This window comes from Poecilia latipinna, unplaced genomic scaffold, assembly GCF_001443285.1.
Source record: "Poecilia latipinna isolate Pla-1442-1.1 unplaced genomic scaffold, P_latipinna-1.0 Scaffold1339, whole genome shotgun sequence".
Lineage (NCBI taxonomy): Eukaryota > Metazoa > Chordata > Actinopteri > Cyprinodontiformes > Poeciliidae > Poecilia > Poecilia latipinna.
In genome coordinates, this window is record NW_015113955.1 from 145361 (window position 1) to 158619 (window position 13259).

General features: G+C 38.1%; 2 protein-coding genes across 6 annotated transcripts in view; one reads left to right on the top strand and one right to left on the bottom strand.

Annotated features, from left to right (window-relative positions):
* Positions 1-1925, top strand: part of asap1b (ArfGAP with SH3 domain, ankyrin repeat and PH domain 1b) — a 73101-nt gene extending 71176 nt beyond the window's left edge. For all 5 annotated transcript variants that reach the window (XM_015055865.1, XM_015055862.1, XM_015055866.1 and 2 more), the window contains 3 exons: positions 185-726; positions 1483-1605; positions 1696-1925. In XM_015055865.1, coding sequence (XP_014911351.1) covers positions 185-726; positions 1483-1605; positions 1696-1770 — 740 coding nt within the window. In that variant the 3' untranslated portion in view covers positions 1771-1925. The remainder of the gene's footprint in view (positions 1-184; positions 727-1482; positions 1606-1695) is intronic.
* Positions 1926-4601: 2676 nt separating this feature from the next.
* eef1a1l3 (eukaryotic translation elongation factor 1 alpha 1, like 3) lies at positions 4602-7911 on the bottom strand. The gene is made up of 7 exons (XM_015055876.1): positions 7667-7911; positions 6787-6966; positions 6426-6719; positions 6209-6359; positions 5313-5569; positions 5012-5246; positions 4602-4944 (listed from the first exon to the last, which is right to left on the bottom strand). The coding sequence occupies exons 1-7, from the start codon at positions 7808-7810 to the stop codon at positions 4835-4837; spliced, it is 1371 nt and encodes a 456-aa protein (XP_014911362.1). The 5' UTR covers positions 7811-7911; the 3' UTR covers positions 4602-4834.
* Positions 7912-13259: the final 5348 nt, after the last annotated feature.

The window sequence follows — 13259 nt, forward strand, 5'->3', positions numbered from 1 at the left end:
ACTCACTCACTCACTCACTCACTCACTCACTCACTCACTCACTCACTCACTCACTCACTCACTCACTCCCTCCCTTCTATATTCATGTTAAATTCCAGTATTTTGTATTTTAAAACCAACATGTCGGACATTCCCTGACATTATTTTCATAGTTTATCATTTTTCTTCGTGGTTTTCCCTCCAGTGGCGTTGAGAAAGATCGACACCATCCACCATCCGTCTGTGGACAAGCCCAGCCTTCCTCCAGAGGTCTTCCAGAAATCTCCGCCGCCAACCGAAACCGCACACAAGGCGCCCCTGGCTGACAGGCCACAGCTGGGCGACCTGCCGCCCAAACCACAGGTTTCTGAACTTCCCCCCAAGCCAGGAGAACTTCCTCCGAAGCCGCAGCTCTCCGACCTCCCCCCTAAGCCCCAGCTGGGCGACCTGCCGCCCAAACCTCAGCTCAAAGACCTTCCCCCCAAGCCGCACCTGGCAGACCTGCATCCCAAACCGGGGACATCCGAGTCCGCTCCCCGGCCCCCTGCTGGGGATTCAACAACGCAGAGGCCGCAAACGCAGCCGCCCCCTCCGCCTCAGACTCAGCCGCAGCAGCAAGACTCGCCGTCGCCCAACCAGCAGGTGGCGAACATAGCGACACCATCACAGCAAACCGCAGAGGACACTAACGGGACGCCGCCGGGGACCGCCGAGACTCCGGTGCCACTCCCAAGGAAGATCAATACCGTATGAACACTTTTTAGCTTTTGAATAAAAAATTTTCTGTTTTTGTTTATTTACGAGAATTGTACAACGTTATTCTATTAAAAGCAGCTACTCATTGTCATGATGGCAAATTTTACTGGACAATAAATTGTTATAGAAATAGAAATTATTGCAATAACATATAATATTGTCTTGAGCCCATTTTCAAGTGGTCATGTACAATGGCTGTGCCATTACTTTAAATTCTAACAAACATTTAATTCTGGAACCGAAGACATAAATATCTAAAATAAATAAACAAATCAGAAATAAATGTACTATCATTTAAAAGCAAAGCACCAAAGAGAGCAAAGCACCAGACTGAAAACTTTTGTCATCCAGTTTTTAGTAGGAAAAGGGAGAGAAAAGAGAAAAACAATAAATCATGCAAATGGAAATTATTGAGCTTGATTTAATTTATCATGCAATAATTGATTGATTGCTTTTAGCTGGTTTTACCTCTGTACAATGGCTTCTGGAAAAGACAAGTGTTTTGTTGTTGACTTACCATACCATACAGAAATCACTTCCTACATTCTTGTTGGTTGTGCACGAGGCCCTACTTCTGCTTTTCAATAGATGTAAAGTTGTATAATTGTGCATCTGATTGCAGCCATTTTCATGTGCGAGTGCAAACGTTGAGTTAGGGGCGTGGCCAGTGTCTGCTTATTTTGATTTAAAGACACCCTAAAAGATGTTTTGCAGTAGTTATTTTAGCTTTCCTTTTTGTGTGTCCAGGGTAAGAATAAAACCCGGCGGGTGAAGACTATCTACGACTGTCAGGCGGACAACGACGACGAGCTGACATTCGTTGAAGGAGAGGTGATCATAGTTACAGGAGAAGAGGACCAGGAGTGGTGGGTGAGTTCTGCCAGAAATGTCCACGGCGCTGGTTGGATTTCCTCACAACTTTTCAAGATATCATCCTTCGTTTTCTGCTTCTCTTCCCAGATCGGACACATCGAAGGAGATCCGGACAGAAAAGGCGTGTTCCCCATGTCTTTTGTGCACATCCTGAGTGACTGACAGCCAGACTTGCACTATGTCTCTCCCTAAAGTGGGATTTAATGTAAATAAATACCTTATCACACAGTAAAACCCCTGGTCACACGGCAGGTGTCCTGAAGAAAACAAAGTAATGAAGAAAACCAAGAAGGCTCATCCACGCTGTACAAAGAATGTGTGTATTCCTCCTCTACCAGTATTATCTTAACCCTTATAGCATGGCTGAGACAGAGCCACTCAAAACAAAACCCTAGCACTTACCTAGAAGTCTATGTTTATGCTGTTCCTGTGTATATATGTATGTAAATATATATATTTGTGTGTGAGTGTACATACATGTTTTATTGTACAAAACATGTACCTGCTCTCTGCCTGTCCGAGGTGGGTAGAGCGTGAATTTTATCTGTATTACTTTCACCGGCCCTCGAGTAATTATCATCTTATATTTCTGTGGGGTTGGCAGAGTGGGGCGGGGGGGATAGATATGAAATTGAATGTGAAATAGGTCATGTCATTATTTGTCTTGCATCCCTGTTTACCACCATAGTTGACTGAAGAGGCAGGAGTCTCCCGCCGATCCTCCCCCGAAACGGGGGGACAGTATTCTCATCAAGTGTACTCCTTGTTCTTGCTTGCTTTTTTGTGTGTTACACGTATTATGGTTGTTTTACCGTACAGAAACCTGCTGCTACTGTGTGGTGGATTTTAAAAAGAAGAAAAAAAAAAAACATTCAAAAGCCTGTGGTTCACTATAGGTCACTAATTTTACTCTTTGTTACACTGTCCACCCGTACGTATGCTCTGTGTGTTGAAAACCCGACGCCATCTCAGCTTTTCCTTGGTGAAACGACGACTGGAAACGAGTGGAGTGCAGCGTTCAGACACTCACCTCAGGGTTTGAAGAGCCACTATAAAAACCTAGCAGGACTACACAGGAAAAAAGAAAAAGAAAAGAAGCAGTATATCCTGTTGTTTTAAGCCACTATCAACCACATGTATGGGAATCTCAACAGGACATCTTAGCAATAATGTTTTTTTCACAGGCTAGAAGCTTCAGAACCTGTGTTCACATTTCAGTGTCTTGTAAAACCTCATGAGCTTGAATTTTGTTCAGTTTTTTTAAGTTTGATCTAGTTTGAAATCATTCCTTGTTACTGGAGAACATTTCCAGGTTGCCTGTGAACCAGAAATGTCTTTTAGATGAAGGTTGTGGAGACTATGTATTTTCACCCAGTCCTCACTGACTTACAGTTCTTCCCATGTTAAGGAACAAACCCATCAACCCATTGTATCATTAAAAGTGCTGTACCGAAACAATGAGTTTGTTTTTTTTTACTTGTGGTTTGAATTAACTCCAAGGGAAACTGTTATTACTGGACTTCATGTTAGAGGGGAAAATATTCCAGTCGCATTTCAACACGCGGCCTGAGGAGACGTTGAAGATTAGGGAACCTACTGGTTTGTGAAATGGAAAGTCTGGAAAACCAGTGGTATGTACTCGTTTTGTTCTGTGACCAGAACAAGAGTGAAGTTTCTTCAAATTTAACAAAATTGGTGTGAAACATTTTGTGCTGCTATCATTTTAAAGATAATACATTTCTCCAGAGGTCAAAGGTCACACCAGTCTGTCTGCTTTTACCAAATCAAATTAAATATGTTCTCTATGCTGTTTCCAGACATCACCAGAGATTAAATGATAAATGTATCACGCTGTTTATACTGCTAAAATATATGGAGGATTTGATTGACAAAGTTACTTGGTTTTCTTAATGTGGGGAGGCTGGTTGACCTTTTATGACCTCTGGAAACGGTTTTAAAATCAATTTTTACTGTACAAACCAGTAAAATGTGTAAGTTGAAGACAGGATCCAACTTCACTCAAGCGAGTCGCTACTTTGGTTTATCTTTAGATCTCCATTTTATTCCGCATGCAGAATAAAAACTTCCTTTTCAGTTTGGCATATTTCACAAATTTATATTCAAAGCTTTCCCTCGTGTCCGTTTTGCTTCCAAACATCCAGAATGTTAGAATCTGATCTTGATCAAAAGTTACTTAAGTTTCTTCAAATATACAAAATGCTTTTTTCCTTCGTGTAGCTTATGTAAATCAAAATCCTGAAATTTGGTTTACAATACAGCAGTCACTGGTTTGGTTGGCAGCCATGTTGAATTGTCAAATTTTCCAGAATTTAGTCTCGATTTGAGTCGAGTTTAAATTCTAAAGATTTCTAAGATGTTTGCCATCTTAAAATCTACAACTTTGAGGCTAAACTTGAAACTTCCAAAGCTGAAGTTTTCCTTTAAACTTTTACATTATTCCAATTTCAAGTTGTGCTTTCTTGCCCCATTTTCCAAGACTAATGTAATTCATCCTGATGAAACACTGGACAAATCAGGTCTGGAAACAGATTTGTTTGGGAACTGAATTTTAGTTGCTGCCCAGACTCTTTAATCTTTTGATACACCGAGCAAATTCATGCAGACTTAAAGACTTTGAGACTACAGGCTAGCTACATGTCACAGGTTAGCTTTGCAACCTTTAGTTGCAAATTTTATCAACTTTTCCACCCAGTTAGAAATACTTTAAACTTCAATGCCAGTTTAAATTTCCCATTTCTCCATGTAATGCCAATACTAAGATATGCCCACCATTCTTGAGTCAACTTTTATAGAAGTTTTACTTTAAACAGTGCTGAAAGCAGTCATCCAACTTGTTCTACATTAATATGTAGCCTTTTACATTAGCCTAGCTAAAAACCCAACTCGAGTATGCCAACTAGTCTAAACCTTTTACAAAGAGTTGCCAACCAGTTTTCATTTATACACCAAAAATGTCAACTTGCAAGAATGAGACTTTGAACTCAAATATTCTTTTAATTAAGATTCAGTCCAACTTTTACCAAAACTTAGCTTCCAATAAACTTAAAGGAAATTGTACAATTCTACAATTTTAGAAGCAATATTAACACAGGAATGTCATACACCTTAAAGAAACTAAACACCATTTGTTGCAACACAAATGTCAACTGTCTCCAAATAAAAATGCTGTTTTGTAGCGATAGAACACATGCAAGCTAAAACCAGCTCATTTAGACAGTTGTGTTTTCTGGGAGGCTTTTGACCCTTGCTCCATCTCCACAGACTTTATCACCCCGACTGCAACTGTCTGCTTCAGGTCTCTTGCTGCAAAGCGACCTGCAGACAGAACATTGTGAGGACAGGAGGTACAACAAGTTGGACATTAGTGCAACGTTTGCTTTACCTAAAGGAGGGTAGGTGAAGAAGCTCTCCACACACATTGGCTTAATGGGAACCAGTTTGACTGTAGCTGCATCTCCAGACTGCAGCAACTGCGGGTTGTCCGCCAGTTTCTTCCCTGTTCTGCGGTCGAGTTTCTCCTTCAGCTCAGCAAATCGGCAGGTGACATGAGCAGTGTGGCAGTCTAGGACAGGAGAGTAGCCCGATTTTATCTTCCCTGGATGATTCAGGATGATTACCTAAAGGAGAAGCATGTTTATTTGAGTCTCAGAGGCAAAATTTATTCAACTTTCTAGGTAACAAACCTGAGCTTCGAAGCTGTGGACGTCAGAAGGAGGGTCATGCTGGGCATTGCCGGCCACGTCTCCACGCCGCAGGTTCTTTACAGAGACGTTCTTGATGTTGAAGCCAACATTGTGCCCTGGCAGAGCCGTATCCAGACCTTGGTGGTGCATTTCTATGGATTTCACTTCTGCCGTGAGCTTGGCAGGGGAGAACATCAAGGTCATGCCTGGTTTGAGGACTCCAGTTTCAATCTTTCCCACTGGAACCGTCCCAACACCTAGAGAAACTAACTGTTAACATCTTATAAACTTAAACATCTTAGCTTCATCATCGCCTTCCTATACAACTCTGAAGTCTGGAGAATTGAGCCAAAATAAATCAAGTTGGCATCAGCTCAATAGTGTGAAACTACACGTTTCATAATCCGTCTTGAAATATTTCAGTTTCTCAACTACTGTTAAAGTCTCATTAACGTCAAATTATAATATCGAACAAACATTAACAGCCATCTTGTTTAGATTGGCACATCTCTTCAGTGGAGAATTGTTTAAAGAGCAGGCAATTTCTGTAAGCTTCAAAGCAGTGAACTGGCACATTAAAATACACCAAAAGTAAACGTTAGCAATTAGCTTTAAATGTTTGGCCAGTTCAGCGCTATGAAGCTTACCGGAAGTTGCCTGCTACATGAGAAATCAGAAATGAAGACAGCTGTTAATGTTACTTAAATATTTGGATGAGCGGCCAACACGAACTGAACGATTTTCAACATCCTCTTGATAACACTACAATTCTAAAACGGCTCAAAAAAAAAAAAAAACCCAACGTCATCGTTCACAACTTCTGCTTGCCGAACCGGAAGTAAGCCCAGATTGAATATTCAAATCTAGCAGAATAGCGTAGCGCTGAACTAATATACCTCCAATTTTGTAGACGTCCTGCAGAGGGAGCCGTAGTGGTTTGTTGATTATTCGCACTGGAGGTTTGATCGAGTCCAGAACTTCTAGAAGAGTCTTTCCGGTTTCAGCTCCTTCCCTCAGTCGGACCTTCCATCCTTGGTACCACGGCATCTACACAAATAATTTTAAACGCGGTTCGTTGCATCATCTGGCCACTTTAAGCTCCTGAAAAGTTACCTTTTGTGTTGGTGCGATCATGTTTTCGCCCATCCAGCCGGAGATCGGAACAAACGGCACGGCCTTGGTGTCGTAGCCGATCTTGAGGAAGACCTTCACTCCTCGGACCACTTCGTCGTAGCGTTTCTGGCTGTACGGCGGCTCGGTGAGGTCCATTTTGTTCACGCAGACTATGATCTGCTTGACGCCCAGAGTGTAAGCCAGTACGGCATGCTCTCTGGTCTGGCCACTCCTGGAAACACCCGCTTCATATTCCCCTTTGGCCGCGGAGACGACCAGCAGGGCAACATCAGCCTGGAAGACAATAGTCACTCAAACACCGCTCTCAAGAGAAACGGACCATTTATTCTAGTTTTGTTACCTGGGATGTGCCAGTGATCATGTTTTTGATGAAGTCTCTGTGTCCAGGTGCGTCAATGATGGTCATGCTGTATTTCTGGATGTTAAACTTCAGCAGAGAGATGTCGATGGTGATTCCCCGCTCCCGCTCAGCCCTGAGCTTGTCCAGCAGCCAGGCGAACTTGAAGGAACTCTTCCCCATCTGGAAAGAAACGCAAGTATTGACGTTATCAGGGCCATGGTAGAGTAAATTTCCTCAAAAAAAAAAAAAACTTCGAAATTTGTGTCGAAGATTTTCCACGTGTGAAACTTTCATTTAAAAGTTAAACCATTTGAGATATGCATTTCTGAGTTTTCTAAAGCAAACGCTTGACTTTTCAAGAAAATCTGAGCTTCAAGAGTCTGAGATTAACTCCTAAAACTCAAATTATCTAGAAAAAAAATCTTGCAAATTTGAAAAGTCAAATTTGCTTGGGGAAAAAAAACCTAGCAAGTTAACTTGGAAATTTTAGTCTCAAGTCAAATTTTAAAAACTCGATTTTCCAAAGTTTTTTTTCCTAGAAATTTTGTTTTCCAAGTGTTCAACTTTTCAAGTTCAACTTTTCTAGAAAACAAAAACTCTGAAATTTTAAGTCACAAATTTGAGAACACAAATGTTCCATCACTTGGAAATTTGTGAGCTTCACAAATTCAAATTTTGACTCTTGAAGCTCAGAAATTGCCTAGTTTTCTAGAAAATTTGAGATTTTACACTTTCAGATTAAGCAGAGATCTCAGAAACGTTACACAGTTTTGGGAGAAATTTGCCCAGTTTCTCTCTATAACAGCCCTGATATACTGTTACAGGTATTTCTATTGTTTAACATTCCCTCAAAAAGAAAAACCCAAAGTTTAAGTCTCACCTGGGCTGCAGCTTTCTCAAACTTCTCCAGTTTCCGCTGGTCCACACCACCACACTTGTAGACCAGGTGTCCAGTGGTAGTGGACTTGCCGCTGTCAACATGGACTATGATGACGACGTTGACGTGAGCCTTCTCTTGCGGCATGGCTGTAGATCAAGCTATAAAACAATAATCACTCCGCGGATACAACTCACACTTTCTCTCAATGCCTTCTGTAAAATGGGTCAACCAGGCAAATTCAGTCCCTTTTTATAAGCCAGACAAGCCTGAAGTGGAGACAGGTGTGAATTAATCAGGCGTGATAAGTTTCCATCTGTGGGGGAGCGAGAGGACACAGTGAGAAAACCAGGGGGAAAAAAACTACTGAATCCTTAGAAAAACCCTGTTTAGTACTAAAAGAATTAAAAATAAATAATTACTTTAGTATCTCTGTTAGTGAGGAGAAGCAGCAGTTAGATACAGAATGGGAAATTATGATTATGGTACAGTGATGAAAACACAAACCTGGATGACTTTAAGTTTTAACTTCAGTATTTCACCACCAGAAGCCAAGACTTAAATTTATCATTCCTCACATTATCTGACACATAAACCATTTAGTTTGACTTGATAATTAAATATTGTATAAGTATCAACTGTTCCTCATAACATAAAGCTAGAGTTTATTCATATAGCTTTGTTTTGTTTTAAGAATTACTCAAAATGTTCATCAAAATCACTTTGGTCATATAGAATTTAAGCTGTTTTTATTGTTTAATATTAACCTTAATATTATTAATATTAACTTTCACCTTAAGCAATTCAACGGATACTAAAAACAATAAAGTAACATTAAACATTTTTAATAGGAATATAGAAGTGCTGTTGACAAAAGCATGAAGTGATTTTTTACATAAAAGTATAGGTGCATTCATTAAGTGAATAATATTACAACAAAATTGATTCTTTTTGTCTCATTTTTATTGGTGTTTTAATTAATGTATTGGTGATACATTAATTACACAGCATTAATGTATCGATTAATACATTAATGCAAAATATATATTTTTTAATTGAAATATTAAAATTTTTTGTGATTTTAAAGGAAAAATAACCATCAAAATTCAAACAATTTGGTCCAATTCTGTGTTTAAAAGTTTAAATAATATAATATATTTCTCGATATTGTCTAATGACTCTACCCTTACCAAAAATAAACAAATAAATAAACTCAGTACAATATTGTGCAGGCTAGAAATAAGAGGTGAAAATAGTTTGACAAAATGTACACTGATCCAGTTTAAACTTTAAATGCATAAAAAGCTGAAAAAGATTAAAAGGAGCTGGAGCCACATTAGCTTCTTGCTCAAGGGCATTTAGGCACAGCGAACAGCCCTTTAATATCTGTTTCAAGGAGGGTGTTATTTTAGCTGCTCTTAAGATATAGAAGTCCTGATCAAAGCAGATTTAATTATAGCTCTGTTCTGTAATAATCCTATGGAGGGAACAAATGAAGAGTCTCTCCCTTGGCTTCTTTGGCAAGCCGTTATGACAATTAATCAATCCACAATTCTGGTGCTGTTTACTTTTTAATCAGACATTTTAATCCACAATCACCATTTACTAAATATTAGGCACATTTCTTCCTCTCAGAAATCATCAGTTTTTGTAATAATGTGTCTTGGTTTTTAGCTTCAGATAAGAAATCACACCAAAAGTACCACTGTCCGTTAAAAAAGTAGTTTTGTAAATAATTTTTTTTCACCAAATCCTTCTGTTTTTGCAGTTTCGCCCAACTTATGCGCTTTAGATCATGAAACAAACTTTAATATTACACAACGATTACCAGAGTAAACACAAAATGCAATTTTTAAACCAACCTTGGTGATAAAAATATCATTGCAAAGTTACCCTCATTAAATCATTAATGCACTTTTGTTATTTTCAGAAATTTGCCAGAAAAAGAGCATCCTACTGACAGTAAAACATGGTGGTGGTAGTATGATGGTGGGGGCTTCTTTGATGCTTCAGGACATGCATACATAGCATTCCCTTATTATTTTACTCTGCAGCAGAAAATCCCAAAGGAGAACATAAGGCCATTAGTTGGATGTTTGATGTTAGAAAATCTTCATTTTTATCTCATAAGGGTGTTAAAGTGATTTTTATTTTTGGTAATATTAAGACCATAATATTTCTGAAAGGGCTGGTAGCCCCATAATTTACTGATAAAACCCATTAACAAACTATCAGAATATTAATAACGAGTTCTTCTTAAAATTGATTGTGAATTTTCTGCTTTTAAAATTGTGATGCTAATTTAGAAATGTTTGCAAGAAATTTAGCTATATTTGCAGTTATGTAAAAGTGACTTTTTTATATCAATAAAGGCAGCAGAGTTGCACAAGGAAGAAATACTTTCAACTGCAAGTGTCTCATAAACTCAATGCTTTTGACCATTTTTTATTAAAAAAATTGTAATAAAGTCACAATTATGCATTACCATAAAAAACAGTGTGGAGATTTAAACCTTTTACGTGAAAAAACACGATTGCAGAATCTCAAAACCTGGAGGGACTGATTGATGTGATTTGGCAATAAACGGATAAAAGAACTCCTTTGATTTGATTGACAAAATAAATTTTTAAGTAAACAACAGTTATCTTGAAGGTTATTTGTCCCAGTGGAGTCAAGAGGGCCACATAAAAAGCAACGGCGGGCTGGATTTGAAAATGCCTTATTTGAAGAGCCTGTGTAAGTATAATATGTTAAGTTGGCTTGCCATACAGAGAGGGCGGGACTACCCGGACTCCCCTCCCTGACCACAATGACGCCGAACAAGAAACCCGGAAACATCCGCAGCAGCAGCAAATAGCTCTTCTTCTCCTTTGAGCCGCTGCTTCCAGCGTGGTATCCAGACGTCGACTCCCGTGTTTCTCAGCGAGCATCAAGGTAAATAAAAGAAACAACGCTAAACAAACAGATAAGATCAGCACATTCGCTACTTTTCTGCTTTTCTTTCCCACTTCTCAACTATCCGCCTCCAGCTTCCACCAGTTGCCAGTGAGCAAAGCTCGTTTTCCTGTTACATCCTGCTCCTCTTGTCGGTGAATGAATGAGCCAGAAAAACGTGTGCTGCTCTATAATAAAACCCCTGCCTTATGGCGGATTAAAACAGCGGAAAATGTTACCATGAACTCGCCGCATCCTGTACATGTACCGTTAACTTCCTCTTTTCAGAGCAGCGGTTTTCTCGGGTCCGCTGCTAAGGCTGCTGATTTTTCCTTTATTTGGACCGAGTCTTTGAACGTTACACGCTTGACCCGTAACGTGTGATTACAGCCCGGCTGCGGGCTGGCTGTTTGGCCTTTACATTACAGTATTTACCCAGGTTTAGACTGAAAGCGTGCGGCTCGGATAGAGAAAACCTTTCAGGCTGCAAATGATGCATCATTAAAGGAAATGCACACACTGACAGCTGGGCCATGTGTGGAGCTGGTTAGTCTTTGTTTTAATAGGTCTAGAGGTAACCACACTAATGCATAAAGTTGTTTTTATTTGCTAGATTTTTATGTTGAAGTCAGTAACCTAGTGACTGAAGCACCATTCCTCATTATTGAAGTTAGAAGGGAAAAATAGCGAAGTCCTACTTTAAATTAAGGAATTAATTGCATAACAAATTAAAATTACCTTGATAATTTCCATTTCAATGATGATTTTAAAGGTAGTTTTGTTTACAGAAACATCATATTCATGATTTAGGTTGTAAGTGGTTTTTATTTATTGTTTTTATTTTGGGTATTTAAAATATCTTCCACAGTTGGGTGTTTACAAAATTAATGTTTGTAGGACTTTACAATTATCATTATTATTTCTAATAAGTTCAAAAAAGTGCAAACAAAATGTAGTTGTGCTTATAAAATAAGAGTGATTTATTTAATTCTCCTCTGGGATAAATAACATATTTTTGAATTGAATGGAGGAAGTTTTATTGTAGTTAGGAAATATCTTTCTGTATCCTGGCATCTTCGCTGCATTTTAAGATGTCTTATTGTAGGAGTCTGTGGGATATTTTTATTTGTTTCTCAGTAAAACCATATGCTGCTTCATGACTTCATTTTATTTCCTCATTCCAGCCGTTTTTAAAGTTTCAGCTGGAGAACAAAACATGAAGTTTCTTGTTTTCTTTTAAAAGTTTGACAGATTTAACCGTTTTACTTCAAGGACTGTAACATAAAATGAAAACATAGTGTGAACTATATGGTAGTTTTTGATTAAAACTAGAAACAAAGCTTAAAAAGGTTGAAGTCCGTCCTAGCATTTGTGTATCTATACACCAAAAAAATTATGTTTTTGTTTTGATGTGTATAAAGACAGAAAAACTCATAGCGCATTTCAGATGCAGAGAAGCAAAGTCATCGTTACTTTTTTTAAAAACGGCTTTGCTGTATCTACAAGACTTTTTTTTTAGGGGTTTGTTTTGCATAAATTGCCAAAACAACCATAGCCTGGTCACAGAAAGGCTGCGTGTTGTTTCCTTCCTGCCCAGCCTTTGCAATAGCTGTTGCTGAAAGTGGAAGTGAAACACTAAGATAGCTAAATTTGCTCATCACATATTATGAAAGTGCCGCATAAACATTAAACCTGTTTAAAAAGGAGCTCAGGCTGCTGGTCCACACACTGACAATAACTGACAATAACTTTTAAACCCTTGCAATATTTTGTTACCCACCACACTTTTTGGGAAATATGTTTAATTTAAGTTCATTTATTCAGCGATGGAGGGATTAAACTCACTGTTAAGCATGTCAAATTTCTCAGATTTTTCTCAGATTTTAATCGATTTTCTTATTTCTTTCCTAAAAAAGAAATTACAAATGGCGGAAAATATTTTCAAAAACCGTTTTCTATTGCTGTTATCCCTTCTGTAAGTTGTACAACAAAGAAGTTTTGTTTAATTACAAGAATGTAGTTATAATATTCACAGAATAAAATAGTTTTACCAGAAAAACATCTTAAAAACACGATGAAAAAGTTCTTTTAATGATAAAAAAGCTTTAGAGTTAAGATCTGTTGTGATTACATCAGTCTGTGTTGTTCTGTCTTCAAAATAAACAGCTGTTTGCACAATAGTTTCAAAATCCTGCCAATGAAAATAATTTGATACGGATCTGTGGAAAGATTAAGTATTTTCTTAACTGTAAAACTTACACCAAGATGCTCAACGTTCATCTTTTTACTTTATTTTATCTTTTTTGCTGGAGTTCTCATAAAATTGTTGCTTTATTCTTCTAATATTATGGCTCTACCCTGGTATTTATTTTTTGTATTGTTTTGACTTTATTGTGTACAAATTATTCTCATATTATTACAACAGTTTTCCTTTAGTATGATTTTATTCTTGGGTCAATGTATTGATAAAACCAGTTCACAAAACTGCTAAAGTATCAATGAATTCTTAAAATTAAATATTATTGAACATCTTTTCAGTCCCTCCAGGATTTCGTGCAATAAAAATCAAAGTGTTCTAACATAAATTTAGAAACATTTGTGGTTATTTATGATGGTAAATGTGACTTTTTATTACTCGCTGCATAGATCATGGACTGCAATC

Bases quoted from the DNA above. Each gene is read 5' to 3' on its own strand.
- eef1a1l3 (XM_015055876.1), bottom strand. From the start codon at position 7,810: ATGCCGCAAGAGAAGGCTCACGTCAACGTCGTCATCATAGTCCATGTT. The intron at 6,720-6,786 runs GTAACAAAACTA...ATTGTCTTCCAG, and splicing joins TGATCACTGGCACATCCCAG to GCTGATGTTGCCCTGCTGGT. The intron at 5,570-6,208 runs GTATATTAGTTC...TAGTTTCTCTAG, and splicing joins GGACGTCTACAAAATTGGAG to GTGTTGGGACGGTTCCAGTG.